Here is a 17,020-nt window from a genome sequence, read left to right as displayed (position 1 = left end):
ATTTGTCAGTACTGACACTTTAAACTAAATTTCACATTGGCCATGCAAAATATAGCGCTAGAATATTGCATCTTTTCGTACTTAGTCGAGAGCTCCATCGCTTGGCTCTGGATCCGTCGAAAGATACACCAGTCACAAGTGCCAAAGCGTCACCAGTGCGACCTCGTTCCCGTCGTCACTCCGCTGTCTTCAGCTTGCTTCACCCCGTACAAGCACATTATCCATCATGGTACGCACCTCCACCACCTTGTTATCGCTTCGATTGCCTTCTGCCGCCCCGTATAACCTCCGCAATTGCAATTCTCCGCTTCCAGTCAGGCACAGTCAAGACGCAAGCGGAAGTGAAGGACATTACGCGCATCGAGCGCATCGGCGCCCACTCGCACATCCGTGGCCTGGGTCTGGATGACAGTCTGGAGCCGCGGATGTCGTCACAGGGGATGGTGGGCCAGACGGAGGCCCGCAAAGCTGCTGGCATCGTGGCCAAGATGATCGAGGAAGGCAACATCGCCGGCCGCGCCATTCTCTTGGCCGGCAAGCCTGGCACTGGCAAGACGGCCATTGCTATGGGCATTGCACAGGCTCTGGGAGAGGATACGCCATTCACTACTATCGCCGGTAGTGAGGTGTTCTCACTGGAGATGAGCAAGACCGAGGCGCTGACGCAGGCTTTCCGGCGCTCCATTGGCGTGCGAATCATGGAGGAGACGGAGATTATTGAGGGAGAAGTTGTCGAGATTCAGGTGGACACCCCTACCGGTGGCGTAGGGGATAAGGTCGGTCGCCTCACGCTCCGCACGACAGAGATGGAGACTGTGTACGACCTCGGAGCCAAGATGATCGACTCTTTGACCAAGGAGAAGGTTGAGGCGGGCGACGTGATCACGATCAACAAGGAGTCGGGCAAGATCGCCAAGCTGGGGCGCTCGTTCACGCGCTCCCGCGACTATGATGCGATGGGTGCCCAGACGCGCTTCGTACAGTGCCCCGAGGGGGAGCTGCAGAAGCGGAAGGAGGTGGTGCACGTGGTGTCGCTGCACGAGATTGATGTGATCAACTCACGCTCGCAGGGATTCCTCGCACTCTTTTCTGGTGACACGGGTGAGATCAAGGACGAAGTCCGTGAGCAGATTGACACCAAGGTGGCGGAGTGGCGTGAAGAGGGCAAGGCTACGATCGTGCCAGGTGTGCTCTTCATTGACGAAGTGCACATGCTGGACATCGAGTGTTTCTCGTGGCTCAACCGTGCGCTGGAAAGCGACATGGCCCCTGTGCTAATTATCGCTACCAACCGCGGCATTACGCGTATCCGCGGTACCAACTACAAGAGTCCGCACGGAATTCCCATCGACTTGTTGGACCGCCTTATGATCATCCCCACGAAGCCGTACAGCGAGTCCGAGATGCGCAAGATTCTTATCATTCGCTGCGAAGAGGAAGACGTTGAAATGACGGAGGAGGCCAAGGACCTTCTCACTCGCATCGCCGTGGAGACGTCGCTGCGCTATGCTATCCACATGATCATCACAGCGTCGCTCGTGTGCTTAAAGCGCAAGGGCACCGAGGTGGATGTGCCTGATATCAAGCGCGTCTACTCGCTGTTTGCCGACGTCAAGCGCTCCACGCAGTTCCTGATGGAGTACCAGCGCGAGTTCATGTTCCACGAGGTGGACGACGAAGAAGACGAGGATCAGGATATGGAGAAGTAGATGAGGACAGGCAGTCCTGGAGCAAGGAGCACAGGTGATCTTGCTATTGCTCCAGTTGCCAGCGCCTTGTGTGACCTATAACAATGAAATCCCCTCTTACTATTGCTTTGCTATTTGCATTGCTTCTACACTTTATAGTGCGCTGTTCATTTAGCCGAGAAGAAGGAGCGCAAGTCACGCTGCTTGGGCGGGCCGCTGTGCTTCTTGGCCTCTTTCTTGGCTTTTGCAGCCTTCTCCGCGGCAGTTTTCTTCTTCTTCTCGTCCAGTTTTTTCTTGGCGTCCTTTTGCTCCTTCTCGATCTCCTCAGGCGTCAGTTCTACCTCCTCGTACGTCTTCTCCGTCACCATGTATCCCTGCTCGTTAATGCGAGTCTTACTGACTAGTACCCGTCGCTTGGTTGCAACCTCTACCACAGCGTCCACCTCGCTGTCAGCTTCGTTCTCCGACTCAGCGCGCTGCTTGTTGGATCTAGTCTCTTCTTCTGATTCTTCAACCGGTTTTGCCTTCTTCGTCTCGGCAGGAGATGCATTCAACTTCCGCTTCACGTTGCGGCTCTTGGGCGCGGGAGTGGTCGCAGCCTTCGCAGGCTCGTCCTCTTCGTCTTCATCATCACTAATAATCCTCTTACCGCGTCCGTTCGACGTCTTGACAAACACAGGAGCGTCCGTCTCATCGTCCTCCTCCTCATCACTGTCCACCGTCAGCACATTGCTCATATCGAGCTTCTTCGTCTCCACTTTGCTGCTCGCTTTACGCCCATTCCTGCCAGACTTCGACAAACCAGTCTTGCCACTGCTCTTGAAGAATGACGACGACGACGGTGCTGCTCTCTTAATGGCCGACGCGTTAATGGAGTCAAACGCCGAGATGGTCTCCTCGCCCTGTTCCTCCCCGAAGTCCTGACGCGCCGAGGCCTCTGCGCACTGGACGCCGCTCGCGTACAGCGCCTTGGCAGCTCCAGACAGCGGCGCGTGCTTGTCCACGCTGCTGAGCGCGTCGTTGCGCGCCTGACGCTCCTGCGCCCAACAGGCCGTGGCCACCGCCGCGGCGTCGTCTCCGCCGCTATAGAGCGCGTAGATCTGTTGGCACAGCACGTCGCCCTCCTTTTCCTGCTCTTTAACTGTCAGAGTCAGCACACGAGCGCGTGGGTCGCGCGTGGCGACCGCCGTCTCGCTCTTGTCGGCTTCAGAACTGGTTTGTTGCGTCACCAGCACGTGCAGCCCTTTGGCGCCCTCATTCCCAGCCAAAAAGTGAGCGAGCGCCTCCACACTGACAGCGTTGGATACATGCGAGCGGATGCTCAGCGTTCGGTACGAGATGGGCTCACCCGCGTCCAGCACGGCCGCTCCGATCTCCTCCAGGCAGCGCTCCATTGCTTCCCGCCAAAAGACGATTGCGATCGCGCAGTGTGGTGCACGTCATATTGGTGTGGTGCACGTCTTATAGGTGTGGTGCACGTACTGAGGCACGTTTCTGCCCCCGAAAAGATCGCGATGGCTGACCATCTGTTTGGTGTAAAGAAACGCTACCTCGAACCGCCGGAACTAGAACTTGAATACTGAAAGTCGTTTAACAGTACTAATCACAAGATTAATCCACTTCAAGTTCGAGATACAGAAAAACTTCGAGGGGGCAATCAGACCTGATGATGCATTCCTCGAGGATCTGGAGTTGCATTCGACGCCGAAGCTGCTTGCTTGCACATGGCGCACGAACGTGTTTGACCAAGCACGGACATGGTCAGCACCTTGGAAATGCAAGCACGACAAAGGTGCTAGGTGCACACGAAACCGATTTATGCTGCAGTGCTACGACAAGAACATGCACGACGTGGAACTAAGTTGCATGCTGCATTTTCAAATAAAGAACTGTCACCTGGCCTATCTACCGGCCGAGACTTTCCTGCTGGTATGTTCGCGGCGGCCGCTCGCACGCGTTCGGCCACACGCTCCTCCCTGTGTGCATCACTATCTGCTTACTTCTTCTCGGCGAAGTGGTTGTTGATCCACTCGCTGGTGATCGACTTGGGGCGCTCCAGCGGCAGGCTCAGTGCGCGGTCCCAGAAGAGCTGTGAGAGCACACCAATAGCACGCGACACACCGAAGAGCACCGTGTAGTAGTTCTTCTGCGTCAGGCCGTAGTGCTGCAGCAGCACACCGCTGTGCGAGTCCACGTTCGGGTACGGGTTCTTGGTCTTGCCGTGCTCCGTCAGAACACCGGGCATGACCTGGTAGATCGTGTCCACGATACGGAACAGCTCGTCGTTGGGCATGTACTTGAGGCCGAACTCGCGCTGGCACGAGTAACGCGGGTCCGTCTTGCGCAGCACAGCGTGGCCGTAGCCCGGGATGACCTTGCCGGCGTTCAGCGTGTCCCACGCGAACTGGGTGATCGTCTCCTTGTTCACCTCCAGTCCCTTGGTGTGGAACTCGGCCTGCAGGTCAAGGATCCAGCCCAGCACCTCCTGGTTGGCCAGGCCGTGCAGCGGGCCAGCAAGGGCGTTGAGGCCGCCCGCCAGAGAGAGGTACGGGTCCGACAGCGTGGAGCCCACCAGGTGCGTGGTGTGTGCGCTGGCGTTGCCACCTTCGTGGTCGCTGTGGATCACCAGGTAGAGACGCATGAGCTCGTCGAACTCGGCGTTGTCGAAGCCCAGCATGCGGTTGAAGTTGGCCGAGTAGTCGAGGCTCGAGTCGTAGGCGTTGTTGGCCTCGCCGAAGTACGTGTTGCGATAAATAAGGGCGGCCACCTCGGGCAGGCACGCGATGAGGTTCATGCTGTCCTCGTACGTGTACTCCCAGTAGGTGGACTTGTGGATTCCCTCGGCGTACTTCTTGGCGAAGAGACTCTCGGTGTTCATAGCCGTGACGGCAGCCGACAGCTGCGTCATAGGGTGGGCATGCTTGAGGTCACGGACGATCTTGAGCACGTGCTCGGGCACCTTGGCGCGCGAGTGCAGCTCGGCGGTGACGCTGGCGGCCTGGGCGGCCGTGGGGATCTCGCCCGTCATGAGCAGCCATAGTAGACCTTCCGGTAGGGGCTCGCCGCCCTCCTCCTTGGCCGGCAGCTTCTGCTGAAGGTCGGGGATGGTGTGGCCGCGGAAGCGGATGCCTTCCTCGGCGTCCAGCAGCGACGTCTCCCAGAGGAGCGACTTGATTCCGCGAGCACCGCCCAGCGTCTGCTCCACAGTCACCTCGCCCAGCGACTTGTGGCCGTGCTCAGCCTTGAGCTTCTTGAACGCCTCCTGGCGCACGGGGATCTGTTGCTTGAGCTCGTCCAGGAGCGTGGGCGTGGACGTGGAGAGCGAGCGGACGGCGGCGGGCGAGCGCGCGGCGATGGAGGCCGACTGGCGGAGAGACTTGACGATGGCGCTCATGTCTGGGAGGTTTGGAGGCTTCTTGGAGGTGTGCTCGGCGCCCGGGGGATTGCGAAATGCGGGAGTCTGTGGCTGCGCGACCATTTAGCGTAGGCCCCGGCTCGGGCGTGGCGGTTCGATGGTTCAACCTGGTCGGCATTCGCGGGGATATACTATATTGCAGGGAGACTCAAATAAAAATAGTAGGGTAACAGAGTGTGTGTCGCGATCGATTATGGCAGGGAAGACGGATCATAAAGGTGGCAAGTTCCGCCCGCGATCGCTGATTGGATGCCGACGTACGTGGCCGGTCCAATGCCTTTGCGGCCGTGAATTTCACGGCCGTGAAGGTGATGGGTATTGCCTGCACTTTGGCTGGCGGTGACACGCAAGCCCGGACCTCGCTTTCGATGGAGCGGCTCCGGCTGGGCGCGCTGGCCTCGCTCATGCAATGCATGCATCCCCGTTTAACGTGAGGTCTGCCTGCGCAAGACCTGCGTTTTCGCAGATGACCGCGAGCGCCGCGGCGGAAGCGCAACGCTGCCGCCGCCGCACGACAGTCGCACTAGGGAACCACGCGTCGAGACGGCGGAGCTGACGAGCCAAACATTGTCGAGGACACCAAGCCCCTATCCTCTCCGCAAAGTTGACGGCAGACACCGGATTTGCTTCAGAGGCTGCTTGGCGCTGATGGCGCCGCCGGCTGCTGCACTGCAAAGAGGAGCTTGAAGCTCAGCTTCCGTTCCGAATGTCGCGCGCCGCTCGTTTGCAGGTCTTGGACCCCAAGCACCAAGTGCAGACGTTGACATGCCCGGTCCCGTGTGTATCTTGAAGTTGTTTAACGGGTGACTACTGTTCCCGACTGGAGGATACTGAAGTCCGGAGTGCATTGTACATAGGCGTTTTATATACTTAATAGTACATTTTATCCGGACGTGTATAATAAAATTATAAAACGTACGGAACGGGAGCAGTAGTTCGGTTATTGCAACACGCAGTCGGGAGCAGCATCAATATGGCGTTCAGTCAAGTTTCAGGCAAACTTCGAGTCTAGAAAAGGGGGGAACTAGGGGGGATGCGCTCACCACCCTGTCTATGCCCGCTTCAGACTTTACAGCTTGCAAGTTGTTGCTCGTCAGCGGATACTCGAGGATACTCGCGTTGAACATGCATCCTGCGCTGCTGATCCTGCAACTGGCTCGAGGGCAGTGGCCAAATCGCCGCCATTTTCCGAATCGATGGCGCTGCGCATCGAGCACGAGCATGCAAGGCGGCGGCCACTTCCAGATCGCGCTTCCAGCGGAACTTCCAGGCCGCGGCCTCGTATCACGACACTGGAGACTGCCAGCGTCCTATTTGGACTGCTGATTCCTTCATGGTTATAAGCTGCGACTGCTAACTTTCAAGCTGGCTGGTGGCGATGATGGTGTGGTCGTTGATCGTCCGGTCCTGGTGGTGCAGACAAATTGCCCTGGTGGACGGGGCCGATGCAGAGACTTACTGTAGCCTGGCAAGGCAAGCAGACAACTTGTTGCGCTCGGGGCGGACCATTGCCTCGTAACTTGTCTCGCTGGGCCTGCGCTGCTCACGTATCGTACAAGCGTTGATAATCCCGGTGAATTGCAGGAGGCAAGAGTTCATCGTGGCTTGACAGCAAAGTTCGTGGGGCGTCTTGTGTGTTCGGCTTTACAGAGGCAATTTCGTCGGCACCTATATCGACTGCGCCGGAACTCGGAGGAGGCCGCTTGATGCTGGTGGAAACCTGGATTGCTTCGTCTGGTGATGGCCATCCTCGAACGCTGCCGCAGCCTTGCGTCTGGATCGCATGAATGACTGGGGTCGTGTGACCCATGGAGACCAAGTGCAGTTTACGTGCTGTGGAGACTTTGAGTTCTGCGGGCTGCAGCGCTACGTTGAAGGCGTCGTTGCAACGCGTTTGCAATGCTGCCGGTTTGACAGGCAAAATCGTATGGCGCTCGCATTTCATCGGCCACGCTGCAAAGTACTGGTACCCTTTCACTACCTGAGCGGGTGTGAGTGCCTGCCTCCATCGCCGTGCGGTCACTCGTAGTCTCAGCGCCTGTAGCTGAAGCCGAAGCGCGGTCAAGCAACTGGTGCTTGCTGCATGGGTAGGTTCAATGATGCATCTCTGAGTCTTCAAGTAAGTGGACGAGAAGCGTTTCGAGCTAAGCTCAAGGTGCCTTCGTCGCAGAGCTGCCGGTTTTGGTGCGTCGCGCATTGGCAATTCTTGAGGGAAGATACTTGCTGTTCGTATTTTTTGCGTCACGGGAGCCATCTGGCAGAGGCGATTGGAAGTTCTTATGCTCCGCGTCCGATTGGATGTGTCTTGCAGCGAGTTTGTATCCATCGGACGCACGAGGCAGCAAAATTGCATCGCGTTGGCTTTCACTCGATCCGCACAATTGCTCTGCTCCTCGAGATCAGAACTCATCGTTGCCGAGCCGAGTGTACCCATTCAAATCCACTTCGTACCGCAATGTCCGCCCTGGGTCTGTCGACGAACGCCGCACTTCGAGGCCTCTGCCTCAGCGCAACGAGAAGAATTTGCGCGCAGGCGCGAACTTCTTCGTGTCTCTCCGTTGATGCAATGGCCTGCCAGTCCGGCGGCAACTACGGGCTCTGGTATCGCACTCGCTCTATGCCGTAACCGATCCCATCCGTTGGTTTCCTTTCAGTTCACCAGCCACTTGTTGCCTTCCAAGAGAGATGAACCAGATGTCTGCGTCTACCTGGCTGCAGGGATCGCTTGCTTTCAAGGCTCAGGAAACCGCAGTCTCTGCCGCAGCAAGCGCAACATTTCGGGCCGAGGCGCTCTTCATCTCGCATTTGTGCGCCAACTTCGCAAGCGAAAAGGTGCAACTCGCCACGACAGACGCCTAAGCTCCCATGAGCGGCGGCCCGCCCCCTTCCTCCGGCTTTGTGCCTCGCAGCTTCGGGCTTCCCCCCATTTCGCAGGCGCCGCGCTCGTCCATGATGTCGGTCGAGTACGACGGCATCCCGCTGCCCCCGCCCAGCATCCGCTCGTGCGGCTCGCAGCAGTACGTCACGAGTTACATCCCCACGGGCGCCGCCTTCCCGTCGGGCAGCGTGCAAGAGATGATCTCGAGCATGAAGTCGTACGCCAGCGCCACGGACCTCGTGCGCACGTACAGCGAGATCCCGTCCGTGGAGGAGGCGCTCGTGACGCTCGACCGCGCCGCAGTGGCACTAAATGCGCGAAGGTATCGCGACGCCCTTAAGCTGTACCTCGAAGGAGGCTACGCCATGGCCAATGTGGCCGAACGACAGGCCAACCCGAAAATCTGCAACTTGCTTACGAGCAAAGGCTTCGAGACGCTCAACTGGTGCGCAAGACTGTGCGATTGGATTGAAGGCCGCATCAAGGAGAAGCACCCGCGCCCGGGGGTGCACAAAGTGGGGATCCCCGTGTCCAATTGGGACGAGGACTGGGTCGGGCCCTATCTGGACGAAGAGGAGGCGCGTCGGATGTGGTATACCCCTGTGTACTGTCCGCACCCGATCGACTTTTCCAACATGGGTTACCGGCTCCGCTGCGTCGAGACTGGCCGTCGCCCTCGACTAATGATATGCATCACCATGTACAACGAAGGCCCGCAGCAGCTCAAGGCGACGCTCAAGAAGCTGGCCAACAACTTGACGTACCTCAAGGAGCAAGACTCGGGCCACGACAAGGCGCTGTCCGAGACGTTCAAGGGTAACGACGTGTGGCAGAACGTGCTCATTTGCATCGTGGCGGACGGCCGCGAGCAGGTGAACGACAAGATGCTCGACTACCTCGAGGCCGTCGGACTGTACGACGAAGACCTGCTGACGATCAACAGCGCCGGCATTGGCGCGCAATGTCATTTGTTCGAGCACACGCTGCAGCTGTCGGTGAACGGGAAGTGTCTGCTGCCTATTCAGACGGTGTTTGCGCTAAAGGAGACCAAGTCCAACAAGTTGGACTCGCACCACTGGTACTTCAACGCCTTTGCAGAGCAGATCCAGCCCGAGTTTACAGCTGTGATGGACGTGGGCACGATGCTCACCAAGTCGGCTCTGTACCATTTGCTGTTCGCTTTTGAGCGCAACCACCAGATTGGAGGAGCGTGCGGACAGTTGACGGTGGATAAACCTTTTGAGAATCTGAGCAACTGGGTCATCTCGGCGCAGCACTTCGAGTACAAAATCTCCAACATCCTCGACAAGTCGTTGGAGAGCTGCTTTGGCTTTATCAGTGTGCTGCCTGGGGCGTTTTCAGCTTACCGGTATGAAGCAATTCGCGGAGCTCCGCTTGATGCGTATTTCCAGACTCTCAACGTCGACCTGGACGTGCTCGGACCGTTCATTGGCAACATGTACCTGGCCGAGGACCGGATCTTGTCGTTTGAAGTGGTGGCGCGCAAGAATTGCAACTGGACGATGCACTACGTGAAGGACGCTGTCGCTCGCACGGATGTCCCGCATGACCTTGTGGGGCTGATTTCGCAACGCAAGCGCTGGCTGAACGGCGCGTTCTTCGCTACACTATTCAGTATTTGGAACTGGGGACGGATCTACTCGGAGAGCTCGCACACTTTCACGCGTAAGGTGGCGTTCCTGGTCTTTTACGGTTATCACCTGCTGTACACGGCGTTCGGCTTTTTCTTGCCGGCAAATCTGTACCTCGCGTTGTTCTTCATCGTGTTCCAAGGCTTTCAACAGAACCGCCTCCAGTTTATTGACACGTCGGACTTTTCCCAGACCGTGCTGGACTGCGCTGTGTACATTTACAACTTCGCGTACCTGTTCGGCCTCTTGATGCTGATTATCATTGGGTTGGGCAACAACCCGAAGCACATGAAGCTCACGTACTACTTCGTCGGCGCCGTGTTTGGCGTGATGATGATGCTGTCGTCGCTGGTGGGTCTCGGCATCTTCTTCTCGACGCCGGCAACGATCAACTCCATCGTGGTTTCCATTCTCACCGTCGGCGTGTACTTCATTGGCTCGGCGCTGCATGGCGAGATGCACCACATCTTCATGACGTTCACGCACTACACGGCTTTGATCCCGAGCTTTGTGAACATCTTTACCATCTACTCGTTCTGCAACCTCCAAGACTTGTCGTGGGGCACCAAGGGCCTGCACGATGACCCCTTGCTGGCCGCCTCCCTGGATGAGACTGAGAAGGGCGATTTCAAGGATGTGATTGCCAAGCGCCGTGCGATGGAGGAGCGTCGCCGCGAAGAGAAGGAGCGCACGGACAACCGGAAGAAGAACTTCGAGGCCTTCCGCACCAACGTGCTGCTCACCTGGGCGTTCTCCAACCTCATTTTGGCGCTCTTCGTCGTGTACTTTACCGACTCGTCGACGTACATGCCTATACTGTACTACTTCGTGGCCAGTCTCAACTCGTGCCGGCTGCTGGGCTGCATCGGCCACTGGGTCTACATTCACACGGATGGACTGCGCGGTCGTGTTCTTGACAAGACCGAGTGCGGCAACGGCACGGGCCGCTACCCGCAGAACTCGTACATTCAGCTGGACGAGCACTACGCTGCTCTAGTCGAGGACCAGCGCACGTACGCTTCCGGACGTACCAACGCATCAGTACGTACCAACAACGACATTTCCTCGGCCGCGTAAGCCGAGAGGAACGTGACAACCTCAGTGCTCTGCTGCGATCGAATGCAGCTACCACACAGAGAGGTCCCAGCAACAAGCTGCAACAACCAAACCCACACTAGCACAAGCGAACATGTCGAGCAGTAGTGAGTCAAGTCTTTCGTAGATCAAGATACATATCCGATAGCACGTTTTTAAATCGCCGACATCGCCATACAATTCTAATTTTGCATTTTAGTCCTCAGGGGTCGCGTATCTTTTTTTGATTAGCAAAATGGCGCTGGAAGCTGCGACTTCGCTGCTCGGGACTTGGGAAAGCAACGAGGCCTTCGGCAATACGGCGCTCGACTGGTCGCAGGCCGTGAAGGACCAACGTGTGCAGCTGCAACTCACGTTCGAGTCCGGCGACAAGTACAAGTTCCACTTGGTGTCGAAAGAAGGCGAGACGGACGTGACGTCGGACTTCCACCACGTTGTCGCGAGTGAGGGCTCGTACACGCTGCAGGGTGAGGACGGGATCGCCATTCATGGAGACACTTCCGGCATCAAGTGGACGTTTATGTTCGAAGAGGAGGACAGTCTCAGGATCCGGTACGATGCTGGTTCAGGACCTTTGGACTGCTGAAAGTGCTCATGGATGTCGTTGTAGGCTCGAAGGAGCCAAGCGCTGGGGGAGATGCAAGGGTGTGGACGTCATCTACTTTGCCCGAGTGAAGCCAACGCCGTAGTGTCAATGCATCGAGATCTTAGCAAGATGCAGTGCTTTTGATAATGTTGCTACATGTCCAGGACGTCGTCCAGCCACTCTTCGAGTTGTTCCGTTTCAGCAGGAGTCCTCGTAGGAGCTGGTGCTGCAGCAACAGGCATCGCCGGCTTCACTACCGATTTGTCACCACTGGAAGTCGACGCGCTCAGATGCAGCAAAAAGTCTAAGTCCGCGTCTCCCTTCGATAGTTCTGCTGGTGCTGCCGTCGTAGCAGTAGCAACAGGATCCGCCGCACTCGTTCCTTCGTTAACAGCTTCTTTCTCCAGCTCTTCACCCTGCGGCTCGAATGGCAAGTCAATCTGTCACAACATGCGTCAGATCTTCATCCAGAACTACAGCATTTTGCACAAACTCACGCAGTATTTCGGGTCCATCCGGTACCGAATATCGGGCGACACGAGCTCCAACTGCGACGCGATCCAGTGCAAGTCCTGCAACATGCAACACGTGAGCGAATGGCTTTAAAGTACTGCAGAATTCGACGTACCAGCACTCCGAGAGCTCCGCCGTCGTCTGCAGCCGCGTCCTTATCTTCCCACTGCTTCATGACACGGCTCTGGAAGTGCTCGCCAGGTGCAGCCCCCATCTGTTCCCTGTAGCTGCGCTCCGATGCAAAGAACTGTGTGCGTCCGCCATCGACTCCGACTTCTGCCGCTTGCTCGTCGACGTCTGTGGCCTCGCGCTCCTCAAAGCGGAACGCGTTGGAGCCCAAATTACGCAGGTGGGAAGGTCTGCCTCTTGAGGATCCACCGCCGCGTCCCCCAGCTGTGTCGCCTCTTCCTCGACCGCGGCCACGCCCGTGCGTCGCGCGATACTTGACCTGCGACCGCCCCATGATGATACTACATGTAAGTGAGCCAAAGTAAATTTGCCACGATTTAGACCAATCAACGCGTATTATTTCACGAGACTACAAGATCAAAAAGAATAAGAACGTTTAAGAGAAGCCAAAGAAGACAAGAAAAAAAACAATACAAAATAATTTTGATGAAATCAACTCCGTTGTTCATTAGTGGTGGTGTGGATAGCAACCATCCAAAAAGCTAAGAAGTAGTTTACTTCTTCGACTTCTTGGTGGCGAGCTTGCGCTGGTAGAACTCAAGCTCCTTGCCCTCCAGCAGGTAGCCGTCGGCGCGGCCGGACTGGCCGGGACGCGACGAGATGACGGCGAGCAGGCGGCCAGAGGTCACCTGCTCGTCGATCTTAGGGTCGAGCACGCGCGTGCGCTGACGGGCGGCCAGCTTGCGGAGAACGTGGTCCGACTTCTTGACCTCCTCCTCCTCCTGCTTCTCGGCGTTCTTCTTGACACCGATCTTGACACCGTAGTGGGCCTCGTACCACTGACGGAACGGGGTGGCGTCGATCAGCACCACGGCGCCCTTCACGAGCGTCTTGGTACGCACAAGCTCATTGTTCGAGGCGTTGTAAACGACGTCGAGGATGCGCGTCTTGCGAGCGCAGACCTCCGTGCCCCACGAGAAGTTGCCCGTCTCCAGGTGCAGAGCGCGGAACTTCAGGTGGCCACCACGCACGCGCACAGTGTGCACGCGCTTGCCTCCAAGCTTGGTAGCAGCGGGCTGACGGCCGAGCTCGAATTTCCTTTTCTTACGGAACTGCTTGCGCTTGCCACCAGTTTCGCGGCGCTTGTGGCGCGAATCGCGAGAGATACCTGCAGAGTGTAAACAGCTGAGACGTTAGTAAAAATGACCATTGCTCTGGTATGGAATTCACATGGGGACGGAGCACGCGAACTCGAATGCTGCACGACGAGGAAACAGCAGAGAGTCCGCGCGGGGCGGCGCGGGGAGTGCCACGACGGCAGCTCGGACCCGACACCAACCGCATGCGCACTGGGCAGCAGCATCTCCATCCCGCGGAGCTCTTGACACGAAGAGAAGGCCGAAGCTTACCCATGATTCCGACGGAGTAATTTCGGTACTGTGGACACAGCGGCCGGGCGGAAGACTCGAGCGCCCGCAGCCAGTCAAAACGGTGGCGGTGGGAAGAAACCCTGTTCAATCCGATACGGATTGGGGTGACTGACCTAAATTAGTGTGGTGGACATGATGCGGACTTTCAGCCAATCCGCGTGCGTCACCCGTTGCCCGCCATTTTTCGGCGCGCAAGTTGCAACCGAAAGCCATCATGCCGCAAGAGGACTTCTCCGCGGAGCTGCTGCAGCTCTACTATGGTGCGTGTGCGTGTGCAACCGCTTTGGTCATCTAGAACATGCCATCACACATCTAATGAGCCCTCATTTGCCCTCACCCACGCTCTCTAACCCTTTGAATTCCTTGCAGATCGACTCTTCCCGTACCGGCAAATGACCCAGTGGCTCAGCTACGACGGCGGTGCGTGGTTCTCTCTATATTATGCAACTAGAGAGGTCTAACTGTGTATACCTGCAGGGGAGGAGTTCTTCTTCCGTCGCGAGCTGTCGTACACGCTCGAGAATGACACGTACATCCGGTACAAGGCCTTCCACACTGCCGAGGAGCTCAAGAGCAGCATGAGCAAGACACTACCCTTCAAAATTGATATTGGAGCGGTATTCTCCGTGTCACCCGCTGACAAGGGCAAAGTCAGTGCTGCGGACTTCACCCCCGAGCAGCGCGAGCTCGTGTTCGATATCGATCTCACGGACTACGACGACATCCGCACGTGCTGCGAGGGCGCCGCTATTTGCAACCGCTGCTGGCAGTTTATGGTCGCGGCCGTGGAGGTGCTCAACGCGGCACTGCGCGAGGACTTTGGCTTCGAGCACCTACTCTGGGTGTACTCTGGACGTCGTGGTATCCATTGCTGGGTCGCGGATGAAGGAGCTCGCGCACTGGAGAACGAAGCGCGGTCGGCAGTCGTGGGATACTTGTCACTCGTGGAAGGCAACGAGAACTCCGCTCGCAAGGTGAAGCTTCGTGAACCGCTGCATCCGTCACTCGAGTGAGTTGCTAGTGTTTTCTGTGGAGGCTGATGGAACCATCACTAATATTGTGTTGCTGGAATGTAAGCCGCGCGTACCGCCTGCTGGAGCCGATGTTCGAGGGCATAATTCTGTCGGAGGAAGGTCAGGGTATTATGAGCTCAGAGAAGGAGTGGGCCAAGCTGCTGGCGATGGTCCCAGATGAGGACATCCGCGCCAACATGACCCGTCGCTGGGGGGCCACAAACTGCAGCACTAGCCCCGGTGAGAAGTGGCGTGAACTCAGAGACGCCGTGGACAAGCAGGTGTTGAAGAATGCCAATGCCGCGCGCAGCGGTAGCAGCCTCAAGCGACCGGCTCCTAACGGCGACGCCAACAAGCGCTTCGCGGCGGCTGAGCTGCGCACGTGTCTGCAGGAGATCGTACTAGCTTACCTGTACCCACGGTTGGATGCCAACGTGTCCAAGCAACGGAATCACTTGCTAAAGAGTCCGTTTGCTGTGCACCCCAAGACGGGTCGCGTGTGTGTGCCGATCGATGTGTCATCCATGGAGGCTTTTGATCCTTTCAAGGTGCCCACCCTGGGCCAGTTGCACGAGGAACTCGACTCTGACGCACCCGATACCAGTATGAAGGAGTATGTGGACTTCTTCGAGTCCTCGTTCCTGAAGCCATTGGCCGTGGCCGCTAAGCGGAAAGAACGCGACGCCCGCGAGAGCGACGCTGCGATGACTGGTGACTGGTAGAAGAAGCATGCGAACGGCGAGTGATAGAATGCAGGCTCAGCATAGCGGGTAAATATATTGTGTGCCTTTACGGCGTAACTTTCTAGCCCTGCTGTATTGTGCACCTTGCTAACGCAGCTCTGTCCGGCCAGGCATTTTGCAACAAAGTCTTGGACTTAGTTGGGTCCTCGGGTCGCTCTGGCCGCTTTGAAGCGGGATACTCGCTTCACAGGTTGCTGGACGAACAAAACGGGTAAACGTCAGGAAAATGACTCAATCACAAAAAGAGCGCCGGGTGAACGTACCGCTTCGCCGACCGGTTCCAGGCTCACTGTTTGACCAGTGTAGTTTGTGCCGTTAAAGCGCGAGTGTCGAGGCTCCGAGAAGGAGGCACTGGGGGTAGACACTGGGGCCGGCACCTTTTCCTTGACTTCATGTTCCACGATGCTACCAGAAAATGCTGTCGAGGCCGAAGAGGCCGAAACGAACGAAGCAGTTTCTGGTACTGGAGGCTTCAGCGACGGTGACGGTGACGGCGCAGTAGCAGGTTCTGTAGTCGAGGGTGTGAGTGTCGGCTTGGGTTTCGTCTTCGCAGCGCTTTCTTGCTGCTTGCCAGTCGCCTTAGCGTGTGCCTTCTCACGCATCTGCTTTGCCTTTTCTCCTAATTTTTCGTCGGTGGGGCTCAACTCCATGGCACGCTCATAAGCCTCGGCAGCTTCTTCATACTCTTCCAGTGCTGCCAAAGCGCACGCCCTGCGGTAGTGTCCTTTGACCCACGGCTCGTGCAGCGAAACGGCGACGTCGGAATCCTCCAGCGCCAGATTGTACTTCTTCAGACGATGATTCGCCGCAGCACGGTTGCCATACAGAATCTGTCAGGAAACAGCGGCAAGGCAGGTTAGTCAACGAGCGGAGAGTAGCCCAATGTCGACGAATGTTTACATGTGCGGTCGGGTCCAGCTTAATGGCTTGGGAGTAGTACTGAACAGCCGCCTGAAAACGCCGCCGAGCGAAAGCATCGTTGCCCTTGGCCTTCAATGCAGCAACCTGGTCCTCCACCGACTCTTGTTCCTGATCTGCTTTCTCCTCGCCCTGCACGCTTTTTCCAGATTCCTCGCGCGCTTCCAGATCTTCCATGCGCTTCATCATGTCGTCCCAGCTCCACGAAGCCTGCTCCTGCTTCAGCCGCTCTTCCTCCTCTACTTCAAAGTACTCTTTGATATCTGCACACAAAAGTACCATCACCGTTAGCACCAAGACTCCGACAGCCAACAACCAAACGCTCCGCACCTTCATCCGTTGCACGTGGCACAGGTCCAAAGTCACTCTCCTCCTCCGTCTCCTGGATCTCGCGGATGTTCTCGTCCTCATACATCTTCTGCAGCTGGGCGACGCTGCCCACGTCCGTCTTCTTGGCGCTCAGCTCGCGCAGATTCTCCTCGTGGGTCTCAATCTGCTTGCGTAGCGCTGCAATTAAAACGAATCATCAGCCTCTAGTCTTCATCCTCCAGTCACACCTGACAGCGCGGTACCTTGCTGCTTGCGCTCGATGATCTCGAGGGCCTGCGGCGTCGAGCGCCACGAGAAGAACTCGTCGCCCAGATGGGCCAGCACCTCATTGGAGCGCACGATCTTGCCCGGGACCATGGCGCGCTTGCCCAATGGGACCATCACCTGGTGGGAGAGCTTCTTGGGCAGCTCCATCAGCGTGTCGGCCACGGCGTCGAAGCGCTGCACCTGGTCCAGCAGCTGCGCCACCTGCTCGCGCACGCTCTCGATTCGCTGCAGGCGTGCAACCAACGGGAAAACACGGTCAAACAAGTGCAGATACTGTACAGCACATTGCAGGCGCTCGTACCTCCTGCAGCAGCCGCGCATTCGCCGCCTCCGCCATCATACCTTGCGCCGCCATTGATCCAG

General features: G+C 57.3%; 9 protein-coding genes across 9 annotated transcripts; 4 read left to right on the top strand and 5 right to left on the bottom strand.

The window, feature by feature from the left end:
- Positions 1–226: 226 nt before the first annotated feature.
- Positions 227–1,709, top strand: KRP23_10607 (RuvB-like 2; the record flags this gene model as incomplete). The annotated part of the gene is made up of 2 exons (XM_067881075.1): positions 227–229; positions 315–1,709. 2 exons carry the CDS (start codon positions 227–229, stop codon positions 1,707–1,709), a joined length of 1,398 nt encoding a protein of 465 aa, XP_067741356.1.
- A 146-nt stretch (positions 1,710–1,855) lies between these two features.
- KRP23_10606 (uncharacterized protein) lies at positions 1,856–3,082 on the bottom strand (the record flags this gene model as incomplete). Its single annotated transcript, XM_067881074.1, has 1 exon — positions 1,856–3,082. One exon carries the CDS (start codon positions 3,080–3,082, stop codon positions 1,856–1,858), a length of 1,227 nt encoding a protein of 408 aa, XP_067741355.1.
- Positions 3,083–3,684: 602 nt separating this feature from the next.
- Positions 3,685–5,166, bottom strand: KRP23_10605 (Citrate synthase, mitochondrial; the record flags this gene model as incomplete). The annotated part of the gene is made up of 1 exon (XM_067881073.1): positions 3,685–5,166. One exon carries the CDS (start codon positions 5,164–5,166, stop codon positions 3,685–3,687), a length of 1,482 nt encoding a protein of 493 aa, XP_067741354.1.
- A 2,802-nt stretch (positions 5,167–7,968) lies between these two features.
- Positions 7,969–10,710, top strand: KRP23_10604 (Chitin synthase; the record flags this gene model as incomplete). The annotated part of the gene is made up of 1 exon (XM_067881072.1): positions 7,969–10,710. One exon carries the CDS (start codon positions 7,969–7,971, stop codon positions 10,708–10,710), a length of 2,742 nt encoding a protein of 913 aa, XP_067741353.1.
- Positions 10,711–10,963: 253 nt separating this feature from the next.
- Positions 10,964–11,417, top strand: KRP23_10603 (uncharacterized protein; the record flags this gene model as incomplete). The annotated part of the gene is made up of 2 exons (XM_067881071.1): positions 10,964–11,280; positions 11,339–11,417. 2 exons carry the CDS (start codon positions 10,964–10,966, stop codon positions 11,415–11,417), a joined length of 396 nt encoding a protein of 131 aa, XP_067741352.1.
- Positions 11,418–11,466: 49 nt separating this feature from the next.
- KRP23_10602 (uncharacterized protein) lies at positions 11,467–12,290 on the bottom strand (the record flags this gene model as incomplete). The annotated part of the gene is made up of 3 exons (XM_067881070.1): positions 11,467–11,754; positions 11,812–11,886; positions 11,943–12,290. The coding sequence occupies 3 exons, from the start codon at positions 12,288–12,290 to the stop codon at positions 11,467–11,469; spliced, it is 711 nt and encodes a 236-aa protein (XP_067741351.1).
- A 220-nt stretch (positions 12,291–12,510) lies between these two features.
- KRP23_10601 (40S ribosomal protein S8) lies at positions 12,511–13,369 on the bottom strand (the record flags this gene model as incomplete). Its single annotated transcript, XM_067881069.1, has 2 exons — positions 12,511–13,124; positions 13,366–13,369. The coding sequence occupies 2 exons, from the start codon at positions 13,367–13,369 to the stop codon at positions 12,511–12,513; spliced, it is 618 nt and encodes a 205-aa protein (XP_067741350.1).
- A 231-nt stretch (positions 13,370–13,600) lies between these two features.
- On the top strand, positions 13,601–15,121 carry KRP23_10600 (DNA primase small subunit; the record flags this gene model as incomplete). Its single annotated transcript, XM_067881068.1, has 4 exons — positions 13,601–13,646; positions 13,756–13,806; positions 13,864–14,395; positions 14,464–15,121. The coding sequence occupies 4 exons, from the start codon at positions 13,601–13,603 to the stop codon at positions 15,119–15,121; spliced, it is 1,287 nt and encodes a 428-aa protein (XP_067741349.1).
- Positions 15,122–15,276: 155 nt separating this feature from the next.
- KRP23_10599 (Hsp70-Hsp90 organizing protein 2) lies at positions 15,277–17,012 on the bottom strand (the record flags this gene model as incomplete). The annotated part of the gene is made up of 6 exons (XM_067881067.1): positions 15,277–15,336; positions 15,406–15,972; positions 16,043–16,323; positions 16,391–16,567; positions 16,633–16,882; positions 16,959–17,012. The coding sequence occupies 6 exons, from the start codon at positions 17,010–17,012 to the stop codon at positions 15,277–15,279; spliced, it is 1,389 nt and encodes a 462-aa protein (XP_067741348.1).
- Between the last annotated feature and the right edge of the window lie 8 nt (positions 17,013–17,020).

The sequence above is a fragment of the Phytophthora ramorum genome (genome assembly GCF_020800215.1).
Source record: "Phytophthora ramorum isolate Pr-102 chromosome Unknown Phyram_PR-102_s0010, whole genome shotgun sequence".
NCBI lineage: Eukaryota > Oomycota > Peronosporomycetes > Peronosporales > Peronosporaceae > Phytophthora > Phytophthora ramorum.
The sequence above is the reverse complement of the archived record's forward strand: the minus strand, read 5'-3'. Positions and strand labels throughout refer to the sequence as shown.